The sequence below is a fragment of the Balaenoptera borealis genome, assembly GCF_965194805.1.
Source record: "Balaenoptera borealis genome assembly, chromosome: 11".
Classification (NCBI taxonomy): domain Eukaryota; kingdom Metazoa; phylum Chordata; class Mammalia; order Artiodactyla; family Balaenopteridae; genus Balaenoptera; species Balaenoptera borealis.
Window position 1 is genome coordinate 81479877 of NC_138868.1, and position 15614 is coordinate 81495490.

The 15614-nt window shown below is 38.8% G+C and overlaps 1 protein-coding gene across 2 annotated transcripts in view; it reads right to left on the reverse strand.

Moving 5' to 3' along the window:
- PDGFD (platelet derived growth factor D) overlaps positions 1-15614 on the reverse strand; it is a 226782-nt gene that overhangs the window by 9874 nt on the left and 201294 nt on the right. For both annotated transcript variants that reach the window (XM_082339987.1, XM_082339988.1), the window contains exons 5-6: positions 14429-14627; positions 26-240 (exon numbers count right to left, since the gene is read on the reverse strand). In XM_082339987.1, the coding sequence (XP_082196113.1) occupies positions 26-240; positions 14429-14627 (414 nt within the window). The remainder of the gene's footprint in view (positions 1-25; positions 241-14428; positions 14628-15614) is intronic.

A 15614-nucleotide genomic window follows, 5' to 3' on the forward strand; every position in this document is an offset into this window, starting at 1 on the left:
ACAAAGAAATCTGAAAACGTCATACCTCGTGATACTTCTTCACAGTTTTCCCTGAATTGCATGTACAGGACTTCCAGCTGACAGTTCCACAGCCACAGTTTCCCCCACAGCGTTGCACGAGGAGGCAGCGTGGAAAGAAGACCACATTGGTCACCTTCAGCTCCTCTCTCAAGTTGACCGAGTAATTCCTGGGAGTGCAACTGTAACGCTTGACGTCATCATTGAGCCTGTCCAGGTCAACTGTAAGAAACACAGCACCGTGTAAGCAAGTGCACGACTGCGGCATACACACTCGGCACACATTTTTGCAAATAGGCTGGGAAGATTCTGTGAGGACAGCCTTAACCCAGGGCTTGAATCTATCCTTGGGATCTCAGTTACTACCCCAAACACCAAAGATGGAAAATCTAATTTCTCTTTTGATCCTATCTGCCCTTCAAAAAAAAAAAAGTCAACAACAGCAAAGAGAAAACAAAAAACCTTCAAAAACTTAGTTAAATCTATATCTTGGCTCAATTTTCCTTGCACTTTTTTAATGCAAAAAAAAAAAAAAGTTCCAAGGAAAGAAAATGTAACATTCAGCAATTTAAAATAATTGTCTTTGCTTTAAAAAATGTGTGTGTGTGTATCTTCTTGATTCTAAATAACTCCTGACTGTAAGCCATTACTTAAATAAAATTTGAATTATATCAGGGACACATTAGGGAGAACTACTCTAATCGATGCACCTGGCAGTGAAATTTTACAAGTAAATGTGAGGAATAAAAAGGTTTTGGCTTCATTTTAACTCCGAGGTCAACCAAAATGTCAAAGGACATGGCTTTTTGGGGGTTGTGAATATGATGGAATTTTGTGCATTGGGTCCTAGATGGCAGTATAGCGTACTGGTTAAGTGCTTGGGCTCTGCAGTAAAGCTACAGCTGCACTCACATCATGGTTATGCCTCCTTTTAGTTGGAAAGTTACTTGACTGCTCCAAACCTCTGCTTCTTCATCTATAAAATGTAAATAGTATAACTTTACTTATTTCACAGCAATATTTGAAGTATTGAATGCAGTGTGCCTGGTACTAATTAATGCTGGTTATTTTATTCATCTTGATTCATTTTGATCTTTCCTCCAATATTTTCCCTTTAAAGTCAAATGGTCAATAATTTAAAAAAAAATTTTTTTCAGATCTTTCTCCTCTATTTCTCTCTTTTGGCTGTTATTCTATGTAAATGATTATCTGGGGGGGGGGTTGGTTATTGGGACTTCTATGAATTAAAAGCATCACCCTAAATTTTCAAATTTTAGTCATTAATATTTTACTTGAGTTAAATTTGTATTATTGTACTATATAAATTACATTTTAATTTGTGGTCTCAAAATCCATCTAATCGCCCATCTATTTGGCATCCAAATCGTCTGGCGGGTGAATGTACATGACTATCTTCTCACAAGAATGCAGTTAGAAGAGAGTCCTTTGTCCCCCCCACCCCCACCCCCACCCCCACCCCCGCCCCGGTTTCCACACCATTTCCCAGTGCACTTCCCTTGTCACCAGCCAGGCCACCACAGAAGGAATCCCATAAACATTAGGCAGTTATCATCAGGCTTACTCTGGATTCTAGCCCCATTAAATGTCTTAGTCCTAAACCAAAACTGCTTGAGGAATAGTAAGGAGTGCTCTTTTGGGGTAGAGGTCAAAGGCTAAGGATGCTGTCAGTAGAATGCATCTGAATGAAACAGAAATAAAAGGAGGCACAAGTGGGTGAAGAGTCCACTTAACCCCATGAAGTCAGCTAAAAGGCTGGCCATATGGTCAATGACCCCTTGAATGAGGAATTAAATGGCAATTGGACTAATGCTCTGCCTTGAGTGCCTTTGATTCTCAAGGGCAGGGATTTTCCCCCAACTGTTATATGCTGAGCCCAGGACACTGTGGTGTCTGAATAAATTCTAAATAATTACTGTGCATAATTTATTGCCTTTTTCCCCTTCCTTTGTAAAGACGTGTCATAAGTTTAGCTATAATCAAGCCAGATTTAAAGTGAATGAACTCTGTCTTGGGAAAGGAACCATTTTATTGCTGCTAAAGCCCTGAAAATAACTGCAAGCAAAGCAGAAAGGATTACGTAAATGGATTAAGAAGTGCACCAATCATCCATTAAAAGTGTCACCTTGAGATAAATACTGATGCTGGCTGTGCATTACTGGGCTATGGACAGGGCTAATGCAGAGGGCCAAAGCTGTTGCTTGTGATGATGGGAATATATTTTGTCTAACACCTATTAGCAGGAAGGGGTTGTGGCATGTGGAAGGCAGAGAGGGATGGGAAGGAAGTGACAGTACTGAGTCAACTTGAGTTTAGCCAGTCCTCTGCTAGGCACATGATACACTGGACTACCTGTCGTTGTTCCCCACCCTCTTTTTTTTTCGCCCACCCTTTTGAGATGTGTATTACTTACTCAAAGTGAATACTAAGTAGGAAAACTGGGCTCGAAGTCATTCTCTCTTTTGCCTCATGGTCTCTGCCACATCAGGCAGAGTGGGGGGATGGCAGGCAACCTTATAGCTGAAGGAGGAAGGTCGACCTCCCTGGCACTGTATCAAGCTTTCCTGTACGGCATTGTGCTAGGACTGGGGTGGTAAATGGCTACACCCTTATCTCCAGAATATGTCCAAGCCAAACTACAGTATGATTCCCTGTGGGAATTCAGCTAACCCGCAAAGTGCTGTCAACAAATCAGGATAGGCATGTATGCCTTATTCATCTTGGAACAAAACTCTTCACATTGTATAACTGTTTTACTGACTAGCACTGGTTACTTCTGTTTCCTACCTGCCATGAAGAGATTTACAGTGTTGTCAGTTTTATGCATCAATTCACTGACGTGACTCAGAACTGTGACCCAATGTGACTGCTGTAGAATCCAGCTGCCCTGCTTATCAGGGGATTGAAACCATGAAGGCACTCAATTTAGAACGAGAACTAAAAGGTTCTTCAGAGTGGATGCAAATAACTTCAAAGTGCCACTGCAGACTTTCTGCAGGGGATGTTGAATTTCCAGTCAAAGAAGACTGACTAGGCAGCACAGCAGAGCAGGGAGCCAGACAAGGGAGTGAGTGGCAGTTAAGGTTTCCAGTGGTCTGGTCTGAAGGGAGGCTCTGGTGTGAGCCTGCTGTGAGGGAGGCAGGCCAAGCAGTACAAACTCAGAGAGGGGAGCTGCCCTTTCCATTCCCGCTTCAGTCTCCACAGCAGAATATTACAGAGCAACAAGGACGTTCCAAATTTCACTCAAAGGCCCATTAATTGCACCTAGCTGCCCTTATTTCACCCAGGTGTACATAATGTTATAATCCTTCTTTTGACGTCCTTTTGAATTTGAGTCTTGCCTTCTCATGGATCTGTGACATTAGTTACGTCTTTGGGCTGTGTACGGACAACCTGATGGAAAGGCTGAGAAGGCTCCACTGTTGTCAAAGCCTTCCTCTGGACATGGTAATCCAATGTGGGCCACTGCCTAGAACCTCAGGGAGCACGCTTTTTTCTGCAGCTCTGGCCTGAAGGTGCAGCCTAGTCACGGAGGTTCCTGGGCTGTGGTAAGAGCTCTGGGACCTGAGCACTAGGGCAGGGATGTGTAAAGCAATGGTACATTGGTGAATGCGCTCACTGGTTCAGTTTCTAATCCATTCAGGCTCGGGTTTGGGAGGAAGGAGAGTCAGCCTGGTCTTTTTTTATATTGACCATCTATATTCCTAAGTATCAGGTAGCATGAAAAGTTCTTCACATACACAATTGCATGAAATCCTCATAAATGCTAGGAATTACATACTCTCATTACCCTTACTTTTACACTTGAGAAAATCGAGGCTCTGAGAGGGTGGGGAAAAGAACTTGTCCACAGCCACATACCTAGTCAGTGGTAGAGCCAGAGTCTGAATTCAGGCTTTTTCATTACTCTTGCACTTCTGAGCCCAGGTCTAAAGATTTGAAGGAGGGTGCAAAGAGCAGATTCTACGAGCCCTGCTGGAGCTTTCCATCTAGAGGTCTACTCGCTGTCAAATGACCTGGCTTCCTAGGCGCGTTGCTAGGCACTGACCTGTCACTTTCAAGATGCTGTCAATTACATATACCCAAGCATGTACTCCTGTGCACACACATTCATCTATCGGATTGTACTGGAAATGTATGCTGGGTTCTTGCAAATAAACCGGGCAACTGCACAGAACGTACTTTTTTCTTTGGTATTGAGAAATACAATGAATTTCATATTTTTTCACCTGAAATGAGAAGACTTTTGTCAATTCATGATCTTCGCTTTGTCCTCATTTCTCCTTGAATTCCTTCTTGCCCTTACCTACCTGTAGTCTTTGTTATGAAAACCAATCGGAGGTCCACGTAAAGAGTTGGATGGGCTGATAGCAATTGTTTTCAGGGGGCAACAAATGATAGAACCCTAGAGATTCTTTCTATAGGACAGATAAAGCCAATATTGTATTTCACATGCTTGGCAAACACAGCATAGGTGGTGATCAGCTTATGATAAAAATTTAAAGGCCTTTTCTGAATTAATCATTTCAATTTTTTTGTGAATACAAAAATTCATTGTGAAACAAAATAATGTCCTCACATTGAATGTAAGAAAACTATTTTTCCTTCCCATGCATGTTTGATTCATGGTTTGTTTTGTTCAATAGGAGGATGGTTTCTTTGGTTCAGTCTCTTCTGGGTGTCAAGTTTATTGGTTGGCTTTCACTGTGCTGGCCTTTCATCAGTCTTTATTCTGTTATGTGTGTCACCAGCCTTTTTTCTCTTTATCTTCCTGAATCTGCTAGTGTTCAGTTAAACTTCTCTATATTCTTGCAGCTAGCCAGTAATCATCTTAATACAACCAAATTGAGACTTTACAGGCTAAAATTCTTTATGAACTCTCTTAGCAGGCACTCACTAGCAGCCTCTATATCAGTGCAGGTTTGGCAATAGAAGAGGAAGTGCTTGAAGTAGGGCCGTGCCTTTTTTAAAACCATGCTTTTGTCATTCTAGTTTACCTTCTCTGGCATCTCAGTCCACTATGTCATTTTAATCTTCTAAGTCAAAAGGCACATTCACCCTACATCTCCTCTGACCCCTTCACTATATACTCACCACACATTCTCTGCCTTCTATGATAGCACTTACTTTGTAGGCTTTGCTTTATCCTTTTCTTTATTTAGGTGTTTCTTGTCCACTAAACCATAAGGTTCTTGAAAGCAGAGTTAATCATCTTTTTATCTCCCCTCTCCTAGTGCTTTGCCCCTAGTGGAAGGACCAAATGTAGGTCATTTAAGTCCACCTTTCCTAAAACCATTTGGTTTCAACAGTTAGAAGCAGCATACTGATGAAAAAACTACAACTTTTTTTTTTTTTGTAGTCTAAGCACACATGCCATTTCAGGATATTTGAAATAACTAATTAAATCCAATAAAAAATAACTGGAGTCACTATGGCTCCCCAAGACAAACATTTCTGATTTTTCTTAAATATCTATCTTTTGTGGGATACCCATAAACTTAAAGTCAAAATTAGAAAAAGTTCAGGCCATTTATAGGCCACTAATCAATCCAGATTTTCTTTGCAAGGAATAGGTACTCAGTAACTACTATCTAAATGAATCAAACTACTGATGGTTGTTGGGTTAGAATTGAAAAACTAGGGTTCTAGAACCAGCTCTATCAAGGATGAACTGCGATGCATGAAGATTGGCACCAAGACCCATGGGCTCTAGAAGCTGTGCCACATGGGTAAAGGATGGCATCCAGATGGCTGGCTCTCTGATACACATCTCAAAGTGCTCAGGAATATGTCTTTTGCCAAATGGGGAGTAGTCCCACAGTCTGTTACGTAAAGTGCTTTATTAGAAACTTGACTTTGATGTTACAACACTAGATTTATGGCACTTTATGTGGCGGTGGGAGGTAAGGGGAATATATAAATAATTGTAGTATTTTTATACCAAGCAACTAAGGGCTCTCAGCCTTCTTCAAGTTTCATAAATTTCCCAGGAGGAGTCTATTCCTCTTTATGGACATTACAACCTCACTGTGATTTTCAGATTCCCTCTTCTATAAATTAGCACATAACTGTGAAAATTGTTTCCACATTTCAACCCCAATTTGCAAGTGCAAATAAGTCTGGAAAGAACAATTATCTTATAACTTTTAATGAGGGAATATCAGGGTATTTTAAACTTAAAATCATGAATCTCATGACTCCATTTGCTGGTTTAATTTCTGAAGAATGGAAACATTTACCACTTGTATTTATAGAAATTAATCTAAATCACAGTAAAATGTTCCCACTCAGACAATTCCTAATTGTCAGGGTTTAAAAACATTGTTAAGCAATGAGCGAACAGAAATTTACTGAGCACCTACTCAAGTCTCATGGAATTCTCATAACAAACTGTTATCTTAGAGACTACTATTCCCATTTGATAGATGTGGAAACTGAGATGCAGAAGAGTTGAGTGACTTGCCTACAGTCACTGGACATATAGTAGGCATTTGACAAATACTTGCTGGAAAATGAATGGGTGAGTGCAAGGATATCTGCAAGGCATTGGATTAGGCATGAAAGCAGCTGACACCATCATAAGGCAATTCTCTGAACTCTAGGGGGATGTATGAAGTACATCTATGCAATGAAAAATAAGAAAACAGGTTAGGCGATGAGTAAGAATCAAGGAGATCTTTCTCTTGTCTCTCATTTACTAGGCTATGAGTCTCTGAGCTTTACGCATTATTGGGTCCCCCACAGCATTGACTTTGCAGCCAACACACCCAGGTTCATGTCATGGCTCTCTACTTTATAGCTGTCACTGAACCTTTCTGGATTTGTTTCTTTTATTAGATAAAATGGAAATAACAATACTCTCCTGCCAAGAAATTCATTGAGCTTGAATGAGTTAAAAGTGTTTGAAGCAAGGTCCAGACCCTAGCTCTCAGTAGGTATGCCTCACATTAACCTTGAAATGAGTAAAACAGATCAATGAAGTAAGGTTAAGAACAGAATCACCTAAACCAGAAGTGGCTAAGATTCTGCAATTGGTGATCACTAAGGAAAGGAAGGTCATGTCCACCTTGATCGAAATGTCAGAAAACAATGATGATGTGTTGTTTTTAGTTAAATTTCATGGGACGTAGCACTCAGCACAGTCCTTTGCAAGTAAAGACACTTAATGAGCCAGATGTTCCAGCACCAGCAGTTTCTGCATGAATGTGTGCTCTAGGAAGGGTATGCTCTCTCCTTCAGTCCATAGGGGCACTGAGCACAAGGATGTTGCAGAGGATTCCCAATGCTACACAGGTAAAAATGGGTACAGGAACTACAAGGCAAACCCATTCATCTTTAACAAGAGTGACTGTTGTGGAAAAGGCACATTTGTCCACTCAGACACTAAAAGTTACCTATGGTTTTCTACTGCAAAATGGATTTCTTAATCAATGTGCATTTGAATTATATGCCTAGATGGGAGGAATAACTTTGATGATGAGAGTGGGCTTAGGATATCCACAAAGACAGACAGCCACTATAGGAGAAAATCAGAGGCTGCAGTGGCAGTAAGAGAATAAACAACCATAAAGGTCCTTGTCCCTGTGCTGAGATCTTCTTCAAACATTTTATGTGTGTGCCCTCATAGACACATGTAACACTATAAATGATAATATGGTTTTTATTAAGGCTTGCTGGCAAACTGAATGAGTGGGGAATCTAGTTACTTACAAATCATATGGGTTATAAAGAGTGGCTAAAATCTAAAAAATAAGCTTTCAAAAGGAAATGTCCAAAAAGCAAAAGGGTGCCAGAAATTTCTGGGTAAATATATCATAGAAAAGTTTAGTACTTGGCAATTATATTGTAAACTTTTAATGAGTGTACTGATTATACAGATACTTAAATATGACAATATTTGGATACTCTGTAGGAGGCTCTCCAGATTACTGATGCTTATCTAAGAGCCTTACAAGGAAGAGAGCAGGGTCCACAGAAATACCTTGGTTCTGTGCAGAGTTCTGTATTCAAGTAATAATAATAGCTAGCATTTATTGAGGGCCCACTAAGAGTTGGATACTCTGCTATTATTAATCCTCACACGACTTTGCAAAGTTGTTATCATTAGAGTCATTTTACCAAATGGAAAAAACACAGGCTCAGAGGTCTGCACATAACTCTCCAAGGGCACCATTAGTACCTGAGTTAGAATTTTATTATGAGTTTACTTGACTCCAAAGTCCATGCTCTTCCCACTATCACATTCTTTCTTTTGCTCTATTTCTATCAAATTTATGGTAAACAATTTTAATAATGATAAAGAAAGCTTTTACTTGGTACATACCACATGGTTCAGGAAACTCAGTAAAGCTAACCCTTATTCAACACAAGAAATTAGAAAAAGAAATCCATTTGATTTAACGTCTGTAGTACCTCTGTTTGTTTAATTTACCGATAGATAGTTACAGAAGGATATCTCAAGATTGACTTATCTGATTCATCACTAGCGTCAGCCAAGGGCTTTCTGCAAATTCTCAACCAGATATCAAATAGGCAGAGAGAGAAAGTTGTAAGCATTCAATTTACTGTGACTTTAGGTCATTTCTAAAATATGTTCATATCTTAATACACTTTGAAATTGTTTCCTACATTCTAAATTGTTTTTTAATTATTTTTATGGGCAACTTCTACCAAATATTCACAAAAAAGAACATTTATAAAAAAAACATGTTAAACAACAGATACCATGAGGTGTATCTGCTTAAATTTTTAAGTGTACAGTATTATTAACCATGACCACAGTGTTGTACAGCAGACCTTTAGCAATTTTTCATCTTGCATGACTGAAACTATATACCCATTGAATGACATCTCCAGAGCTTGGCTCTTTCTAGTTAGTATGACAAAGGGCATGACAAAGAAACAGCAATAAATGACTAATTTAAACATAAAAGATATTTGTATCTAAGAGAATTTAGAACCAATTCAAACATTTTATATGAAACATATTTATTTCATTTACTCATCAGCTTCTTATGCCAGTTATTTACCAATAAATAGTTTTAAATTAAAGAATCAAGTGTTTTAGATCTTACAGCAAAATAATGTCATGTAAGAAATCACAAATTGATATTAGATCCTGGGAAATGGGTTGGTAACTGTCCCAGAGTTACAACGTCTAAGCATTTAGAGTCTGTGAAAATCATATATTTCAAACTCCATCATTTGGACTCAATTTAATATCAATATGTTTGCTTCACTCAATATTAAATTACTGATTTTTTAAAGAGGAATGCACATCAAATTTGGCCCCTGCATCAAAAAATGGCGACTCGCTCAACATTAAAAAAACAAACAACGCAATCAAAAAATGGGCAGAAGACCTAAAAAGACATTTCTCCAAAGAAGACATACAGATGGCCAAGAGGCACATGAAAAGCTGCTCAACATCACTAATTATTAGAGAAATGCAAATCAAAACTACAATGAGGTATCACCTCACACTGGTTAGAATAGGCATCATCAGAAAATCTACAAACAACAAATGCTGGAGAGGGTGCAGAGAAAAGGGAACCCTCTTGCACTGTTGCTGGGAATGTAAACTGATACAGCCACTATGAAGGTTCCTTAAAAAACTAAAAATAGAATTACCATATGACCCAGCAATCCCACTACTGGGCATATACCCAGAGAAAACCATAATTCAAAAAGACACATCACCCCAATGTTCATTGCAGTACTATTTACAATAGCCAGGTAATGGAAGCAATCTAAATGTCCATCAACAGAGGAAGGGATAAAGAAGATGTGGTACATATATACAATGGAATATTACTCAGCCATAAAAAGGAATGAAATTGGGTCATTTGTAGAGACGTGGATAGACCTAGAGACCATCATACAGAGTGAAGTAAGTCAGAAAGAGAAAAACAAATATCATATATTAATGCATATATGTGGAATCTGGAAAAATGGTACAGATGAACCAGTTTGCAAGGCAGAAATAGAGACACAGATGTAGAGAACAAACATATGGACAGCAAGGGGGGAAAGCCAGGGCGGGGTGGTGGCAGTGGTGGTGGGATGAACTGGGAGATTGGGATTGACATGTATACACTAATATGGGGAAAATTGTATTTTTGTCAAGCATTACTGTAGTTCAAAACTATTAAGTTGGAGTGCCTCAACAATTATATCCATATTTTAATCACAACACAAACTGTGAGAACAGGTTTTCCTCTTGCTATTATGTGTTGGATTTTTCTATGGCAAACACACCATCATTCAGGAAAGTCAAGCTCTCCTGGAATAAGTAAAAGACTTCATCTCACTTACATTGTTAATCTCCATAAATCACCTCTCAATTATTGCCCAGTCTAGTAGAGTTTACAGCCGATAGTTTTTCAATGTAGAGATGTCAGATTTCATGCTATATACTTCAGTAAATATACATTGCTACCAAGTTCAAAGTATTGTGTTTTAAAGGAATTGCAGTGTAATTTCAGTTAAACTACAGTGGTCATGCAATGATTCAGAGAGTGATTACATAGTTTGTAGAACATCCATATAATATTTTACCTAATTATGGGCAAATTTACTATGTTATTGGCATGTTCATCAGAAGAAGTAAATACAACTTGTATTTCAAACAACTTTTTTTTAAAACTTTTGGGCAGCGTTGAGGTTGAAGGCATGGGGTTGAAATTATTGGCAAAAATTCGGTTTTGGAACTGTACTTATCTACAGAGTTCAATTATCCATGCTACCCTTTTCTCCATTACCCCCTAGGAAACTGAAAGTTGGATATATTAACTTGTCCTATTATCATCAGTCCAGAAGGTTTTACAGACAAGTTTGTGCTTATCTATTACTTGTGAATTTGAAAAAAGTGGACCTTATACGCTGAAGTTCTGGCTTCAATACTTGGCAAAGTTATGTCTCTTTTCTCTCCCTCTTCTCCCTAAACTTTTACTGTCCTCTTGCTTCTCATTTTTAAGTCTCTTCTTAAGGAGAACTAAAAATTCACTGTCACCTAATCTCCCTTCAAATAACAGTGGAAGTAAAATTTAATTTTATTAACTGTTTTCTACTTCATTACATAAGTTCTTCACCTAGTGTGTTTGTGCTTTATTTTAGAGTTTATAAAATTTTGTGATTTATATATTCACATTCAAGGGTCATCTTAGAATCCTGTTCTTTGGTATCATGAAAAATGCCACTTTTGATCAGTCTGGGCAAATCAGAAGAATGGATGCTCAATAGATATTCAAAAATGATGTTTGTTTCTGTACAACATCATTAAGAGATTATTATACTGATAGTAGAAAACTTTTTTAGGGATCCTATAAAGTTCACATTTTATTTGACACTTAATGGACCTCCATCATCTATAACTACTTTTCGGTTTTCACTCTTTTATTCACTGTCCCCTTTCTTATACATCAGGATACAAACCATGAATTTGTACTTTTAAGTTCTAAAAGCTGAAAATAACAGCTGAAATATTAAACCTGATTTCCTTTGCTTTTGTGATACAGGCAGGTGATTCAGCATCGGTGGAATGATAAACAATTAAATCAGCACAGTTATACAAGTGCAGAGACAGTGGTGGCTTGCCAGTGTTAAATGAAAGGGTACAGACCTGCCTTAGGGCCATTTTAAACAAGAGATTGAGAAATGAAATCTAAGCCAACAGGGGAGAGAAATGTTTACGCTGTCAGAAATAAGTAGAATGGTGCCTTGAATGCTCTAGCAAGGTTATTTCGGTAACCAAAGACATTCTTAATAAAGCTACAATCCTTAGTCTATGGGGTGGGTTTCTATAAATGTTAGAAATATACTAATACTGAATTATTAATATCTTCAGTTCCACAAACATTAACCGAGCAGCTAAAATGTGTCAGAGACTGTGCCAATTTACTGGAGATACAGGATGAACCACCTCTCAACCCTGGCTGCCTCTAAGGATTGGTCTCAATCTCCTAGGAGCCATAAAATAATATCAATACCCCAGCCTTGCTCTCAGAGATTCTGAGTCATTGTGACTGGGATAGGACTAGGCACCCATAGTTTTTTAAAGCTCCCCAGGTGACTTAATATTTAGCCAGAGTTGAAACCCTTAGGTCCTAGGCTCTCATATTCCCTTAGAGAAAACACAAAGATACAAATAGCAATGCAGTAGTAGGACAAATAAATGCTGTGGCATCTCAAGTACTCCAAACTTTGGAGTGGTGTGCTTCACAGGGAGATGACAAGGGACAAGAAAGGCTTCACCAGGGAAGTGAGGCAAACATTTCAGAATTCTCAGTAGCTGCAGCTGGCTAACATTTCTTGAGCAAGTACTATGTGCCAAGTGCTTTCGATGGCACCCCTAACAATTCCCGAAAGTAGGTGTTATCATACACACATTGTCAATGAGGACACTGAGGCCCAGGAAGAGTCAGTGACTTGCTGAAAAAGTCACAAAACTTCTAAGTGGCAGGGTTAGGCTTTGAACTGAGACACCTTGCCTCCAACTCAACATAGTATCTGGGGAAAAATAAGTAATGAATTTAGGTGATTTTTAAATTTTAATACTTCAAAAAAATAGGTGTCAAGAAGGGCTGTCCCTCAAATAGCTACAGTGGTTAAGATACTTGAAGACAGAGTCAGATTTTATCATTTCTTTCTCCAATACCATTTTTAATATTTTTTTCTGGGGTTTTCAAAACATAGTGAGTATTTTACTTTCCTTCAAGTTGACCTAGTAGAGATCCAAAGACAGCAACGCTTTATAGAAAAGCCATTTCTTCTCTGAGTTGAATCCAATCTGAACCCTGGGGAAATTCGATTTGAGAGTTACACTGACCTACATATGACATATCTGCATAACATCAGGGCCACCACTGACTCTATTGTCCCCACTTAGCTGTGCACTTTAAGTATATAAGATTATGACCTAAGCCATAAGCAGCAGACCCAGGCAGGAGTTAACTAACTAGTCATTTCAGCCTACATGTTTTAATATGTTGTCCTTACCAACATAAACATTATCTACAAAAGGGCCCAGGGTTCCTTTTAATTCCTGAAAGTACCCATGTTATTACAAAGTATAGGAAACAAGCTGTATTGTCCTAAATACCTTTATATCTATGATGCAAGCCAGCCTTACAAGACTTGTAGAGAAAGTTTAAATAATAACAAATCTTAAACATAACAGACTAGAAATTATAGTTTTATTCAATGAGGTAATTACAAGTTATTTCAATATTAGTTTGAGTTAAACATTCAAATAAACATCCATGTCCTAAGATCATATCACTCAGATGTAGTACTAGGATACCTATTTTTTAAGAGTGTAAGTATTACTGTTTTAACTCATGATGTTTTAATTCTGCCTGAATATTCCTTTCTTCTCCCTTCATTTGCTTTCCTGAACCTTCCAGCTGAATGTGTGCCCTCACACTTGTCCAAAATATCCCAGATATTGGTTTCTTCCTTGAGACATTTATATCCTATGAACCACCAAGGGCACAAAGCACATAGTAGGACCTCATAAAAAATTTCAGAATGGACATTGAATGAGTAGAGTGAAATTTTCCAGAGTTTTGACCATTACTTTTTTTTTTTTTTTAATTAATTAATTTATTTATTTATGGCTGTGTTGGGTCTTCGTTTCTGTGCGAGGGCTTTCTCTAGTTGTGGCAAGCGGGGGCCACTCTTCATCGCGGTGCGCGGGCCTCTCACTGTCGCGGCCTCTCCCGTTGCGGAGCACAGGCTCCAGACGCGCAGGCTCAGTAGTTGTGGCTCACGGACCTAGTTGCTCCGCGGCATGTGGGATCTTCCCAGACCAGGGCTCGAACCCGCGTCCCCTGCTTTGGCAGGCAGATTCTCAACCACTGCGCCACCAGGGAAGCCCCTTGACCATTACTTTACCAGAAGCCTCTCCTGCCAAAAATGACTGAGTCCCGGGCTAATTCAACATTCATATCCATCAGAGAGGCACAGGGGACTGTTACACAGGCACTGCCATTGGACGCAAGAGAACATGACTCTCCTTTCCTCTCCATTGCCATGCAGCCTTTGAAGAGTTATTTACCTTCCCTGACTTTGGTTGCTTCTACTGTTTACGGTGGGACTGATAATGCCTTACGTGCCAAGAAGCACAAAATTGGTCCAGATGATTTTATAAGGTCTTTTCTAACTCCAAACTATGATAGATCTTTGACTGAATCAAACCTTTCTTAGTCCCATACAAACAACACAGTTTGGACAAAATACAGAACATCATTTGAAGGTGCTGTGTAAAAGATATGTGATAATGAACTAACAGTAATCATCTGATGTAAGTGAATTAACTACATTGCATTGCGAATTCTTACTTATTACTATTAGCACTTTTATCTGCTTATGAAGAACCTTATTTGTTTCTTACCTTTTGACTTCCTGTCATGATATGACCTGCCTCGATAATGAGGGGTGTCCAAATACAGATTCTCAAGATCTTCTTGCCATGATTCTGGATTGAAGTGCTTGAGCAGATCTTCCACAGTATCAAATTCTGCAATTGTTTTGTCCAGAGTATCCGCAGTGAGAGTGGGGTCCGTTACTGATGGAGAGTGATAGGATACCCCCTAAGAGTGACATACAGCTCAGTGTACTCAGAAAAAGTCCATTGTTATGAAATACAAGAGTCACAAAACCATATGGAAGGAACATAAACAGACTTCTGATTACAAGACATCATGTACATAAATATCATGCTAAGCCACTATGCCATAGTCTTGCTATATTCCTAAATAAGAACAATTAAGTGGTAAGTCATAGTCATTCACTTTTTTGCAAATCAAAAACAGGAAGGTCATAAAACATCCAGGTCATCTGAATTGTAATCATTAAAAAAAATACCAGCTAAATGGAAATATCAAAATAAATCATCCAATTTCTTGGTTCAAAGTCTCAAATCATCATATCCATATCAACAAATAATGGTGAGCAGGTAAATTCTGAACTCCTTTCCATGCAAATCTTGAATAATCCATTCATCCTCTCCATTTAGCCTCAGTGTCCCATCTTTGTAGCTCACCTAGCATTGTAGACGTTCTGTGAACAGGGTTTAAATTTACTCTGGAGACATCTTGATAAAATTTGGCACTTTAACCAGCTTACTGTCAACAAGGATAATGAGCCATGAAACTGGCTCCCTTGACCTAAGAGTAGAAGATTCACATGCGTGTGCGTGCATTTATTTTTTAACATCTTTATTGGAGTATAATTGCTTTACAATGGTGTGTTAGTTTCTGCTGTATAACAAAGTGAATCAGCTACACATATACATATATCCCCATATCTCCTCTCTCTTGCGTCTCTCTCCTACCCTCTCTATCCTACCCCTCTAGGTGGTCACAAAGCACCGAGCTGATCTCCCTGTGCTATGTAGCTGCTTCCCACTAGCTATGTATTTTACATTTGGTAGTGTATATATGTCCATGCCATTCTCTCACTTCGTCCCAGCTTCCCCTTCCCCCTCCCCATGTGTGTGTGCATTTTAAGTGCTATAGTTTGTGAGGGATCCCAGTTGCCATTAAAACATTCTCAGGAACACTCTTCAAATGGGGAAT